Genomic DNA, 14,611 nt, shown 5'->3' with positions numbered 1-14,611 from the left:
CTCCTGACAAAGCTGGTGTAACTGAGTCAGGTTTGTTGGCCTTGCTCACACACGCTTTTTCAGTTCTGCCCACACATTTTCGAAAGAATTGAGGTCAAGGCTTTGTGATGGCCACTCCAATACCTTGACTTTTGCAACCAAGCACTAACTTCCTGACTGATGTCTTGAGATGTTGCTTCAATATATCCACATAATTTTCCTACCTCATGATGCCATCTATTTTGTGAAGTGCACCAGTCCCTCCTGCAGCAAAGCACCCCCACAACAGGATGCTGCCACCCCCGTGCTTCACGGTTGGGATGGTGTTCTTCGGCTTGCAAGCCTCCCCATTTTTCCTCCAAACATAATGATGGTCATTATGGCCAAACTGTTCAATTTTTGTTTCATCAGACCAGAGGACATTTCTCCAAAAAGTACGATCTTTGTCCCCATGTGCAGTTGCAAACCGTAGTCTGGCTTTTTTTATGGCGGTTTTGGAGCAGTGGCTTCTTCCTTGCTGAGCGGCCTTTCAGGTTATGTCGATATAGGACTCGTTTTACTGTGGATATAGATACTTTTGTACTTGTTTCCTCCAGCATCTTCACAAGGTCCTTTGCTGTTGTTCTGGGATTGATTTGCACTTTTCGCACCAAAGTACGTTCATCTCTAGGAGACAGAACGCGTCTCCTTCCTGATTGGTATGACGGCTGCGTGGTCCCATGGTGTTTATACTTGCATACTATTGTTTGTACAGATGAACATGGTACCTACAGGTGTTTGGAAATTGGTCCCGAGGATGAACCAGACTTGTGGAGGTCTCCAATGTTTTTTCTGAGGTCTTGGCTGATTTCTTTTGATTTTCCCATGATGTCAAGCAAAGAGGCACTGAGTTTGAAGGTAGGCCTTGAAATACATCCACAGGTACACCTCCAATTGACTCAAATTATGTCAATTAGCCTATCAGAAGCTTCTAAAGCCATGACGTAATTTTCTGGAATTTTTTCCAAGCTGTTTAAAGGCAGTGTCAACTTAGTATATGTAAACTTCTGACCCCCTGGAACTGTGATACAGTGAATTATCTGTCTGTAAACAATTGTTGGAAAAATGACTTGTGTCATGCACAAAGTAGATGTCCTAACCGACTTGCAAAACTATAGTTCGTTAACAACTAATTTGTGGCATGGTTGAAAAACAAGTTTTAATGACTCCAACCTAAGTGTATGTAACCTTCCGACTTCAACTGTAAGTGATGTAAATGTGTAATATCAAGTCAGCATTAGATGATTTAGACATAGTGTCAAATGTAGGACTTCCTCTTAAAACTGTTATGACAGGAGAGTTAAAAGCTCTTGTTACCAACACTCTGGCCATAAATTTCCTTTAACAAAACAGATTCAGATAAAGGATGACAGGGAGAAAATCAATAGGAATACACCTTCTAGTGGTGGCTCTTTTAAAACACTGAAAAACAAACGTTGTTGACCAATGAGGCACTTTACAGCCGTCACACTGGCGCTCGATGTCCCAGCATGGGAGACAGAGTAGAGTAGGCCAGGCTTAATGGAAGCCCAGTGATTTATCAGACAGGAAACGGTAGAGTCAGGCTGTTGGGGGGGGGGGGGGGGGGGGGGGAGCTCACGTTACAGTCCAACTCTCTGACTAGTCCACAGAGCCACACCCTCCAGAGCCTGGCAGACACAGCCCAGTGGACCCAGTCAGTCCACCTCTACTGGAGCAGATAAACAGGGCCACCACATGTCTATGTGAAGTAAGACATCTCTTACAGACTGCCAACCACTTTAAGCTAGATACATCAACCCCATCAAATATTTATACTGTATTTCTACTGCATGATGTAAGGAGGATGTACTGTAGGGCAGTGTTTCCTTTCAATATGCCCGATCCTGTTTTGTCCTTTAATTGGTTGTTGTGGTTGAATAGAGGCACAGGGCCACTGCTGCTCCGGGGTTTAAAGCAGCAGCAGTTGCGTCACAGGCCCTGGGGGAGACAGAGCATCAGCTGCAGCCTCCAAAACACCTGTCAGAAATGGAGGGAGAGGCAGAGAGAGGGAGAGAGAGGACAAGCACCAAAGAGAAGGGTAGGAGAGAGGGTGGGTGCAAAGAGAGAGAGAAGAGAGAGTGGAAGGGGGATTGACCCACTTTAAGGCCTTGTAGAAGAGGCTCTCTGGGAGCTCCCCTAGCTTGTTGTGCTGGAGGTCGAGTACTTCCAGGGGGACGTGGTCAAGTAGGTCAGGCAGTCTCTGGAGCCTATTGTTCCCAGCCAGCAGCTTCCTCAGACTCAGGCTGCTGAGCAGTCTAGTGGCGACAGAGATAAAAAGAAAGAGAGAAGAGAGAGAACATCTCCTGCTGTGAATTTGATCACTTGTGAAACTGGGGGAAATCTTGAGGTAAGGTAACTCCACACCCAACAAATCCATCAACGTATTTTTCAACTTGGCAGCCTACAGTTACCAACACAGCACAATTTACTCCAGAAAGAATAACAGAGGTCTCATCTCCAGCTAAGCCGTCGAGCCGAATATTATCTTGTTTGTGAAGGCTTTGGTCTATTCAAATGCAAATATAGTTGTGTTAAAGGGTAACGTTAAATGATGGTTGCTTTGAGCAGAGTGCTCCAGCACTGTCATACTGAGATCACAGTCTGCTGACAGAAAGACGACAAGCTGTGCGTTGGCTTCACACAGCCAATGAAATCCTCTCATCAGCTGACTGTCAACACATCTGCTGATGTTTTAGGCACAGTTATTTCTGGCCGGACATTGGCTAAATGATGCCAAATGTTAATCAGATTAATATGGTGCTCATTCTAATAATCATTGCAGAATGTTTAAAAGCCAAATCCGGATAATACGAGATGGACATATTAAACATATAGCGCAACATGATGGACAATGTAAGTAACAGCCTTTAATCTACCTTAACAAATATGCATGTATAGAACATCTTTAGATTAATAACTAGAGTTGGAAGTGAGGAGTTTGAGAAGGATGAACTAGTCCTCGTAGGGAGACTAACCTGGCTGGTAGTTCAGACAGAAAGTTGTGTGTAACGTCCAGCACCTCCACCTTTCTACTGTCACACACCCAGTCTGGTAGGTACTCCAGCAGGTTCCTTTTCACAGAGGTCACAGTCAACATAGTGGTCAAAGGGGATACAAGACCTTTTTACCTCCAACTGTACATATACAGTGCATTCGGACATATTCAGACCCCTTAAATTTTTCCACATTGTTACGTTACAGCCTTATTCTAAAATAGATGAAATAGTTTTTTTCCCCCTCATCAATCTGCACACAATACCTCATAATGACAAAGCAAAAAACTGTAATATCACATTTACAAGTATTCAGACCTTTTGCTCAGTACTTTGCTGAAGCACTTTTGGCAGCAATTACACCCTCAAGTCTTCTTAGGTTTGACGCTACAAGTTTGGCACACCTGTATTTGGGGAGTTTCTCCCATTCTTCTCTGCAGATCCTCTCAAGCTCCGTCAGGTTGGATGGGGAGCGTTGCTGCACAGCTATTTTCAGGTCTCTCCAGAGATGTTCGATCGGGTTATGTTCGATCAAGTATGGGCTCTGGCTGGGCCACTCAAGGACATTCAGAGACTTATCCCGAAGCCACTCCTGCCTTTTCTTGGCTGTGTGCTTAAAGTCGTTGTCCTGTTGGAAGGTGAACCTTCGCCCCAGTCTGAGATCCAGATTGCTCTGGAGCAGGTTTTCATCAAGGATCTCTCTGTACTTTGGATCGTTCATCATCCTGACTAGTCTCCCAGTCCCTACCGCTGAAAAACACCCTCACAGCATGATGCTGCCATCACCATGGTTCACTGTAGGGATGGTAACAGGTTTCCTCCAGACATGACGCTTGGCATTCAGGCCAAAGAGTTCAATCTTGGTGTCATCAGTCCAGAGAATCTTGTATCTCATGGGCTGAGAGTCCTTTAGGTGCCTTTTGGCAAACTCCAAGCGGGCTGTCATGTGCCTTTTACTGAGGAGTGGCTTCCATCTGGCCACTCTACCATAAAGGACTGATGGGTGGAGTGCTGCAGAGATGGTTGTCTTTCTGGAAGGTTCTCCCATCTCCACAGAGGAACTCTGGAGCTCTATCAGAGTGACCATCGGGTTCTTGGTCACCTCCCTGACCAAGGCCCTTCTCCCCCGATTGCTCAGTTTGGCCGGGCGGACAGCTCTAGGAAGAGTCTTGGTGGTTCCAAACTTCTTCCTTTTAAGAATGATGGAGGCCACTGTGTTCTTGGAGACCTTCAATGCAGTAGAAATGTTTTGGTACCCTTCCCCCTCGACACAATCCTGTCTCGGAGCTCTATCTACAATTCTTTCGATCTCATGGCTTGGTTTTTGCTCTGACGTTCACTGTCAACTGTGGGACCTGAAATAGACAGCTGTGTGCCTTTCCAAATCATGTCCAATCAATTGAATCTACCACAGGTGGACTCCAATGAAGTTGTAGAAACATCTCAAGGATGATCAATGAAAACAGGATGCACCTGAGCTTAATTTCGAGTCTCATAGCAAATGGTCTGAATACTTATGGACATAAGGTATTTCTGTTTATTTTTAATACATTTGCTAACATTCCTAAAAACCTGTTTTCGCTTGGTCAATATGGGGTATTGTGTGTAGATTGACGAGGAACATTTTTATTTAATCAATTTTAGAATAAGGTTGTAACGTAACCAAGTGTGGAAAAGTGAAGGGGTCTGGATACTTTCCGAATGCACCGTATATGAAAAAAGGTACCAACATACCAAGTTCATGATGAGAAGAAGAACGTTGATGGATTAATAACATGATTAACACCTCTTCCTTACTGATTGAGAAACTGAGGCCCTGGCCACACAGCACTCACCGTGATAGGTCCATCTGTGTCAGCTGGTTGGGTACTGGGTAGATGTTGACTGTGGTCAGGCCTGTGGGTAGAGGAAAAGCAGTGATCAGCAGCCAAGCTAGTGATGGCTATATGCATTATGTAACAGTAACAGTGATAGAGGGCCTGGAGAGACATGGCCAGGGAGGGAGGTGCTCCACTCACGGTTGCTGCTGGCGTGGAGTGTGCGCAGGGTGAAGCCACTCAGTGTTAGCGCCCTCAGCTGGTTTCTCTGACAGTGCAGGGTTTCCAGGCTGCAGATGGAGCTCAGGTCCAGGGTGGCCAAGTGGTTGTCCCTCAGGTCTAGCTGGGTCACCTGCTTCACTGCCTCCAGGGCCTCACTCTTCACCCAGCGCAGACCGTTCAGCCTGCATACAGTACACAGCATTAACACCCAGGCCTCATTCAGTACATAGCATTAACACCCAGGCCTCATACAGTATACAGCATTAACACCCAGGCCTCATTCAGTACATAGCATTAACACCCAGGCCTCATTCAGTACACAGCATTAACACCCAGGCCTCATTCAGTATACAGCATTAACACCCAGGCCTCATTCAGTACATAGCATTAACACCCAGGCCTCATACAGTATACAGCATTAACACCCAGGCCTCATACAGTATACAGCATTAACACCCAGGCCTCATACAGTATACAGCATTAACACCCAGGCCTCATACAGTATGTAAGGGAAAATGAACAAGGGGATATGCGTTCACAACGTGAAAGGTGTGTTCCAACACGACGCGCTAGAGGAGTGGAACTGACCTTCCACAGAGTTGCATTTTCCAGAGAACACATACAGCCCCAAGTTGATTATCCCTTTTATACCATAATAATACTAGAATTTAACACATTTACCGCTAGAAATGTGTTCATTTAACAATGCCAATAATGTTTTCAATTTGACTTTGCTTTCAAAAGCAGCTCAAACATAGAACATGTATGAACTATAGCCATTGAATTCTACCCTGCTGATATACCATGCGTTATAGGGAAATAATGCACACTCTTGAATGCCCTTCAAGCCAATCAGAAATGAGTATTCAACAACGCCATGGTATAAACAGCATTATAAACTGGGTGGTTCGAGCCCTGAATGGTTATTATTATTAATTATTAATTACTATTACCACAGCGGTGGTATACCACGGGTATAACAAAACGTGTATTTTTACTGCTCTAATAACGTTGGTAACCAGTTTATAATAGCAATAAGGCCCCTCGGGCTTTGTGGTATATGACCAATATACCACGGCTAAGGGCTGTATCCAACGAGTCATGCCTAAGAACAGCCCTTAGCCGTGGTATATTGGCCATATACCACACCCCCTCGGGCCTTATTGCTGAATTAACACACAGGCCTCATACACATAGAATTAAGATATTAACATCAACATGATGTTAAAGCACTGGCTTCAGACAAACAGAACACTGGGTTAGAATGCTGACAGAGACACAAGACAGAATATAATAATAATATATAATATATGCCATTTAGCAGACGCTTTTATCCAAAGCGACTTACAATCATCCGCGCATATATTTGTGTACGGGTGGCCACAGCTGGAATTGAACCAATGATCCTGGTGTTGGAAGCACCATGCTCTACCAACTGAGCCACACAGGATCAGAATATAGTCAGCAACTAGAAAAAAAAGTATTGGTGCTCCTCCTCCAAACCAGAGGCCAGTTCAGATGAGGAGCGGAGAAGAGCATTAGTCCATCCATCCTCTTTGCCTGGCTGATGAGTTCCAGACTGGCCTTGTGTGTCTCCTTGATCTGATCTCACTCTGCAGTACCTCTCCCTTTTATGAGCCCAACTGGCCTCCTAATCCTGCAGGCACCCAGCCCCCATAAATCCAGCCCATCCCTCCACTCAATAACTCATTCTCAAGGTGAGGCAGAGAAAGAGAGAGGGAGAGAGATAGATAGAGGGAGAGAGAGAAAGATGGGAGGAGAGAGATGAATGACGACTAAACTTTAAAACAGTGACAGGGAATCAAGGGGGTGATACTGCAGGTTTTTGGGGGATCAACCTCACTATCAATGGCTGCTTTAGAGCTGGATAGAGAGATGAGAAAGGCATTTTATATGAAAATGGCTTGGTGAGGCAGGGTCAGGCATCGGGGTGGGGGAAATTTGGGGGGGATACAATGAACCGCTGCTGCCAACTCTGTGAGATTTACTGACAGGGGAGATCTTATTACCATTGTGTATTGACCCTGCATTATGCATGCTGTGACTGATGAGTAGAGTGTACACACTGAGGGATGAGAGAGGGAGAGTGAGCGAGAAATAGGAATAGAAAGAGAGACAGACAGGGGGGGCCCGTACGAGGGCAGAGAGTACAGACTGGTCTAGTTCCTCACCGCAGGTCGATGTTCTTGAGGTGGCTCATCCTGGCAAGGATCCCCAGCTCCAGGGTCTCCACCCTGTTCCCAGCCATGGCTAACCTGTCCATGCCACTCAGCCTATCCAGCACACCAGGGATGTGGGGGAAGTTGTTGAAGGAAAGCCCCAGGCTGCTGAGCTGAGCTAGGCCGCCAAGCTCTTCAGGAAGGAAGCTCAACTGATTCCCATCCAGAGACAGGGTCTGCAGACTGGGGGACAGAGACCTACATTTACATTTCTTTCATCTCTGTTTTCTGAGGATACACAACTGTTTGGCATTCCATAATGAGAGGTGAAAACGTCGGTGTTTGTATATTTGAAATCATTCTACATTAAGCATCATGCTGCAGTAAGTGAGCTGAGAGCATGAAAACTGGCCTGATTCTAAAGCTTGATTTAATCTGATTGCATAACAACAAACAGCTGAACTTAATGCATTGGTTCAATTAAAACACAAACACACACACACACACACAGCGATAACAAGCTTGATAATGATTCATTGCTAAGAGGAGGATGTGGGCTCATGTGGCCAGAAAGGGGCTAATGTGGAGAGGCAAGCAGCGGGGCGAGTGGAGTGTACTGCACCCAGCAGCACAAAATGTCCAACCCTACATCCAGTACATAGAGGAACTGATACTCATGTTGACCATCATGGAATTACACCCTACCTAACACAGCTAGAGTGGGAATGTTAGAATGTACTCTATGCCAAACTGAAAAGAAGATATATTTGTTGGCGGAATGATATAGGGTGTGTGTGTGACTGTCTTACCTCTGGAGGTTGCCTATCTGTGCGGGGACAGTGTTCATGCCGTTACAGGAGAGGTTGAGCTCTGTCAGGGTGAGGATCTCACAGACAGACTCTGGAAACACTCCCAGGCGGTTATGCGAAAGGTTCAGGCTCTTCAGCTGGGAAAACCTGAGGAGAAAGAGAGGGCTTGAAAAACTGGAGCTGGCTTTTCTGACATGTTCAATGAATGACCAAACGCAGCGCTTTGCTTGTTGCGACAAGTCTGATTATAAAAATAGATGTATTTTGTGGGCTCATTGCGTTGGCTCCGGTAGTCTCGTTCATTTTAAATCGCTCCATTGGAATTTGTGTCCTCGTTACTACGGGCTGTTGACATTTGACATTTTGGCATCGAGTCCTCTTCACGGACCGGTGGGTATCATATCCTTATCAAAACCAAAACCTCATCTCACACACACAAAGTAGCAATACAAGCATTTTAGTGAATGAAGTGATGCAGAACGGATGGGGGATGGAGGTGGCCGCTGTGAGTCACACCACATGTTAGAGCACAGACCACATCCCCTCCCTCCTCCACCCCCCCCTCCCTCAGGCTCCATCAGCCTCCCTCACTCTCCTAGCCCTGCTCGGAGTCTAAATATACAGATAGAGGGAGTGACAGACACACACAGAGAGAGAGAGAAAAGGAGAGAGAGAGAGGCAGAGAGAGAAAAGGAGAGAGAGAGAGGCAGAGAGAGAAAAGGAGAGAGAGAGAGAGAGAAAAGGAGAGAGAGAGAGGCAGAGAGAGAAAAGGAGAGAGAGAGCGGCAGAGAGAGAAAAGGAGAGAGAGTGAGAGAGAGAAAAGTAGAGAGAGAGCGAGAGAGAGATGCAGTGATGTGTACATTTTATTCCTCTCAGCTACCCGGCACAGTAGATCCTCTAGAATGTGTTCTTTCCACAGCCCTTCACACACGTACACCATTTATTCCATCTCGGCCCTTCCTGTAATGCTTGCCATACAACAGGAAGTACTACAGAGGGTAGTAGATCATTAACATTTAATAGCATTATCTCTTTTGAGAATACCAGCTTGTTCAAATATGCTTCAGTTGGACCATAGAAGTGGACACTGAGCTTCGTGCCCTTCCACCCTCCCACTAGATGATATGCAGGCTGAACCACTGTCTCTGAGCATCGACCACATACAAGAGATGTACAATCAGGAAAACGTATCAGCACCGACTAGACCATAAAACAAGATCTGTGATAAACAACGTACGTACTTGCAGAAAATCATATGACATGCTTACATAATGCATTTGGGTAAAACAGTCAGACTGTGTTGTAACACGACCACACATTGCATTGTAACAGGGAGGACAAGTATATCTGTGAACAGATGAAGATTTAGTATTGAGGTAAGTGTGTTACTGGGCAGGTTTAGTTGGGAGATTTGGCAGGACTGGTATTGGGCTACAGGTTTTGCTTGGCATGTTTGGACTTCGTATTAGGTAGGGTTTTCCTGAGTAAAGTGTGTCAGTGGCTGGGTGCTGCCCTGCCTGGTGAGAGAGTGTATTTACCTGGGGAGGTTGAGCAGTCCTCCGGGGCCCTGCAGGGACATGAAGTTGTGTCGGAGGTTGAGGTGGGTGAGGTCCTGGCTGTAGAACAGGTACTCTGGCACCTCCTCCAGACTGTAGCATGACAGATCCACCAGGCTGATGGTCTGAGAAACCACCTGCAAACACAGGACATGTCCCTTTACTGTTTCCTGCTCCCAAATAGTTTTTTTAATGAAGCTTAGTGATAATAGAACAAGGTTTTGACCAGAAACCACCTGCATGGAGCAAATGAGGTTTGCACACAATCACACACAGAGTAACGGACAACTTTAATTAAAAAAGGTTGAGTTGGTTCAATAATGATTCGATCACAGAAGGGAAGTTGGAATCATACGCTGTCTTCAGCATTACAGATTGATTTATGGAGCATTATAAATAAAGGAATACTGATAAGGTCATGTTGTGAGTCCATAACAAAACAGGATGTTCACACAGCTCTAGTGTTGTGGTCAAGTAGAGTTGGCAGCATGAACTCCACAGAGGTGTATACCCAGGGGTGCTGTGTATACCCAGGGGTGCTGTGTATACCCAGGGGTGCTGTGTATACCCAGGGGTGCTGTGTATACCCAGGGGTGCTGTGTATACCCAGGGGTGCTGTGTATACCCAGGGGTGCTGTGTATACCCAGGGGTGCTGTGTATACCCAGGGGTGCTGTGTATACCCAGGGGTGCTGTGTATACCCAGGGGTGCTGTGTATACCCAGGGGTGCTGTGTATACCCAGGGGTGCTGTGTATACCCAGGGGTGCTGTGTATACCCAGGGGTGCTGTGTATATCCAGGGGTGCTGTGTATATCCAGGGGTGCTGTGTATATCCAGGGGTGCTGTGTATATCCAGGGGTGCTGTGTATACCCAGGGGTGCTGTGTATACCCAGGGGTGAAAGTAGATTTCATTTCTTCCCGGAACGGGACCTCCTGTGTGTGAAAGTGCTTTTAAAAATTGTTTATAGTCCTAATCATAGAATTACATAGAATCCCTATTCATTTAATAGGAGTTCTGAGAGTATTTCAATTAGTCTTTGATGGATATTTCATGTGGTTGAAAATGGAATACTTTGAGCTTCTATGTCGCTGAAAGAAATTGCACATTTAGGCTACACAGCACAGTCCCTAAATGCACATTTCAATCATATTTTGACACTCCTGTTCCCGAGACAAATATGTACATTTGGTCTATCATTTTACTGCAAGGAACACAATTCTGCAGGAGTTACCATTATAATACGCTACATATGAAGCCTACATTCAGTGTCCAGACTCCCGTCCAGACTTCCGCTTCGGTTACTTCCGTTTTGGGTCGGCAGGTAGCCTAGTCGTTAGAGCACCTGCCTAGTCGTTAGAGCGTTGGGCCAATAACTGAAAGGTTGCTAGATCGAATCCCGAGCTGACAAGGTAAAAACCTGTTGTTGTGCCCCTGAACAAAGCAGTTAACCCACTGTTCCTAGGCCGTCATTGTAAATAAGAATTTGTTGTTAACTGACTTGCCTAGTTAAAATATACACACACTATTCCAACTATCATTCTGGCATCCATACAAGTGCACTGTGCACCCGCCACTTGATAAATGCAAAGAGACATCAGTTACAAAACACCAAAAGTCTTATGAATGGCATTCTGTGATTGTCCTTCATTAGGCCTACAAGTCTTGTAACCTGAATTGATGTGTACACTCTGTCCGTGTGCGTCTCAGTCTTGGCCACTCATCTCTGCTTTGGCAAAATTTCAATGCTATCGTCGAACCAAACGGCACTGAGCGTAGGCTATTCCACACCTCTTCAAGTCAATACGCAAATCTTTCACATGACTAATGATAAATAGTGTAATAGCCTACAGTTTTCTTGGAATCTGTTTGAATTATTACGACAGGCTCATGTTTTACTGGTACGGTGTACCCTTACTATTTATTTTGCCAGGACTCCGTACTGGACCACTCTGGCTTACTTTCACCCCTGATTATATCTGATTTTAGTCTAGATGTTTTGCATTGTTCAACACTTGCTGTCCTGCCACCGCTTTTCATTGGCTATGCTCATACAGTCATTGCTCACTTATCTACATGTGCAGAATGCAGCTGAACAGCATTTCCTTCAGCTCTGAAAAGATAGACTGTATAGTTGTCAGCACAGGGAGGACACTGTCTGTCTGGGGGTTGTAGTTTAATACATTTCTCAGTCTGAAAACATGCTCGCTTCAATCCACCACAGGACTGCATACTGTGCAACACCCCAGAAAATAGATTGGTTGCTCAGCAGAGCATGTCGTCACATCATTGCTTTTAAGGATAAATAAAGACAAAATCTTAGAGTACTCATCAGCTAGCTGTTAAAATGCCATCGAGCGCCGGTCAGAGACAGACAGATGAAGAGAGTTGAGAGAGAAGGAGGGAGAGAGATTTGGAGAAGTGAGAGAGAATAGAAATTGAAATAGACAGAGAGAAAGGCTGGGGAAGTGACCTGCATGTTGACTGGCCTGAGAGAGGAGAGCAGCCAGTGGGGTAGATGCCAGCTAGGCAGCAGTGGGAGCCCTTGATGCCCAGTGTGTGTGGCTGTGGAAGATGACCCCCTCCTCCCTGTGTGCATTCAGACAGCCTCCAAAAGCCTTTCTGTCTGGGAGGAACTGGGCACGCCACAAGGCCACTCACCAGGCCCAGCTACTCACATACAGGCCACTGTCAGAGCAAGGAGCCATTAGCCAGCCAGCACAGCCCCCATCACAACAACCCCCCCCCCCCCATCTCCCCCTCACTGATTCAGAAACACACACACACGTGCACACTGAAACAAGGGCTTGATTGTGTCTGGCCTGGCATGAGTATTGCCCCAAATCCACCATCTCATCCACCCTTCCTCTAATTCTTCTCCCTCATCTCTCTCTGCCCCTCCAGTCTTTTCTCTATCTCAATCCTCCCCTCCATCTTCATCTGGGGCAGCAGGTAGACTAGTGGACTAGTAACCGAAAGATTGTAAGATCGAATCCACGAGCTGACAAGGTAAAACAAATCTGTCGTTCTGACCCTGAACAAGGCAGTTAGCCCACTGTTCCTACGCCGTCATTGAAAATAATATTTTGTTCTTAACTGGCTTGCCTAGTTAAATAAAGGTAAAATAAATAAAAAATGTAAAAAAATCTCAGCCCCACCTCTCTCTACTCCTCCATACCTCTCTGCCTTCATCTCAAAGCCTCTTCTCTCTCAGTCCCCCTAAATCTCTCTCTTTCTCTCTCTCTCTTCTTCCCTCTCACTCCCCCTACATCTCTCTCTCTCTCTCTTCTTCTCTCTCTCCCCCTGCATCTCTCTCTCTCTTTTTCCCACTCACATCTCTCTCTCTTCTTCTGTCTCACTCCCCCTACATCTCTCTCTCTCTCTCTTCTTCTCTCTCTCCCCCTGCATCTCTCTCTCTCTTTTTCCCACTCACATCTCTCTCTCTTCTTCTGTCTCACTCCCCCTAAATCTCTCTTTCTCCCTCTCTCTTCTTCCCTCTCACTCCCCCTAGATCTCTCTCTCTCTTCTTCCCTCTCACTCCTCCTACATCGCTCTCTTTCTCCCTCTCTCTTCTTCTCTCTCACTCCCCCTAAATCTCTCTCTTTCTCCCTCTCTCTTCTTCAGCTTTCCCTCCCTCCCCTCTCTCTCTCTGTCTTCATCTCCAGCCAATCATGTCGCCATAGGAACCTCTGATGTCTAACTCTCTTAAACTGCTCCCGTAGTAACAGGGCCACTCCAGCTCAGTGATCCGCACCACAGTGACAGGTAGGTAGGTAGTGAGGAGAGAGAGCTGGAAAGAGAGGTAGAGAGATCTCCTTGACTTAGCATGGATCTACTACTAATTGGATTTTCATTTTTCAGTTGCCTTTTTTCTCCACAGCTCATTGTGTGCCTGCTCTGCCTGGATGGAGGCATTCACAGAGCTCGTTAGGGCCCAGTAAGGGGCTGGGACACAATGACCATTAATTCAGAAATTAGAGGCACAGCGAGAGGAGCAGAGCAGTCAGTGAGGGACAGAGAGAGTGGCTGAGGACATTAACTTCATTTTTTTTTTTAAATTACCTTTATTAAACTAGGCAAGTCAGTTAAGAACAAATTCTTATTTTCAATGGCGGTCTAGGAACAGTGGGTTAACTGCCTTGTTCAGGGGCAGAACGACAGATCTTTACCTATTCAGCTCAGGGATTCGATCTAGCAACCTTTCGGTTACTAGTCCAATGCTCTAACCACTAGGCTACCTGCCACCCCATATAGTTGTACTGAGTCCCATGTGCAAGCACACAGACACAATCAATGACCCATGCACCCTCCTAGCCAGTTGTTTAATCAAAACCAGACACTGCTGGTCCTCTGTCGTCGCAGTAGAGCCAATCACAGAGGTCACATGTGGTCCACAGCAGGACTCTGATTGGATGACAGACCAGGTAGTGGGCACTCTGTAACTCTGCCCTCTCAGCACACTGCACACTCTGATTCCCAGCCCAGAGGAACCAACCAGGACCACCCCTCACTGTGTTTCCTGACAGAGACCTTGCATAATTGATCAGAGAAAACATACACAAAGCTTTGGCACACAGATTGTCCTACATAACAACTCTGACATGTAAACACACTTACTTTTGAAGCCTGCCGATGCCACCTCTGATAGTCTGCCAGTGTGTCGAAGTTAACAAAGTATGTCTGGGCCTGAGGTCCGGCTGAGCTGAACATCAGACAGTGCTGTCTCCTCTTCACCTCCTCCACCTGAACATACAGAACAGAGATGTTGAGGAGGACAGACACTTACACTGATGTTCCCAAGAAACTACTATAAGGCATTATGGTGCCTACTGGCTCCATCCATATAAGGCAGAGACACTTAAGTGTGCCTGAATGTGCATGTCTATGGCTGCATTTACACAGGCAGCCCAATTCTGATATTTTTTTAACTAATTGGTTGTTTGACCAATCATATCAGCTCTTTTGCCAATAATTGGGCAAAAGATCAGAATTGAG

General features: G+C 46.0%; 1 protein-coding gene across 1 annotated transcript in view; it reads right to left on the bottom strand.

Moving 5' to 3' along the window:
* Nucleotides 1-14,611, bottom strand: part of LOC129834556 (PH domain leucine-rich repeat-containing protein phosphatase 2-like) — a 49,699-nt gene that overhangs the window by 14,723 nt on the left and 20,365 nt on the right. Inside the window, exons 5-12 of the mRNA XM_055899662.1 lie at nt 14,234-14,359; nt 9,599-9,753; nt 8,061-8,207; nt 7,264-7,494; nt 5,051-5,253; nt 4,868-4,928; nt 3,015-3,110; nt 2,139-2,294 (exon numbers count right to left, since the gene is read on the bottom strand). Of these exons, the coding sequence (XP_055755637.1) occupies nt 2,139-2,294; nt 3,015-3,110; nt 4,868-4,928; nt 5,051-5,253; nt 7,264-7,494; nt 8,061-8,207; nt 9,599-9,753; nt 14,234-14,359 (1,175 nt within the window). The remainder of the gene's footprint in view (nt 1-2,138; nt 2,295-3,014; nt 3,111-4,867; nt 4,929-5,050; nt 5,254-7,263; nt 7,495-8,060; nt 8,208-9,598; nt 9,754-14,233; nt 14,360-14,611) is intronic.

This window comes from Salvelinus fontinalis, chromosome 35 (assembly GCF_029448725.1).
Source record: "Salvelinus fontinalis isolate EN_2023a chromosome 35, ASM2944872v1, whole genome shotgun sequence".
NCBI classification, from domain to species: Eukaryota; Metazoa; Chordata; class Actinopteri; order Salmoniformes; family Salmonidae; genus Salvelinus; species Salvelinus fontinalis.
The sequence above is the reverse complement of the archived record's forward strand: the minus strand, read 5'-3'. Positions and strand labels throughout refer to the sequence as shown.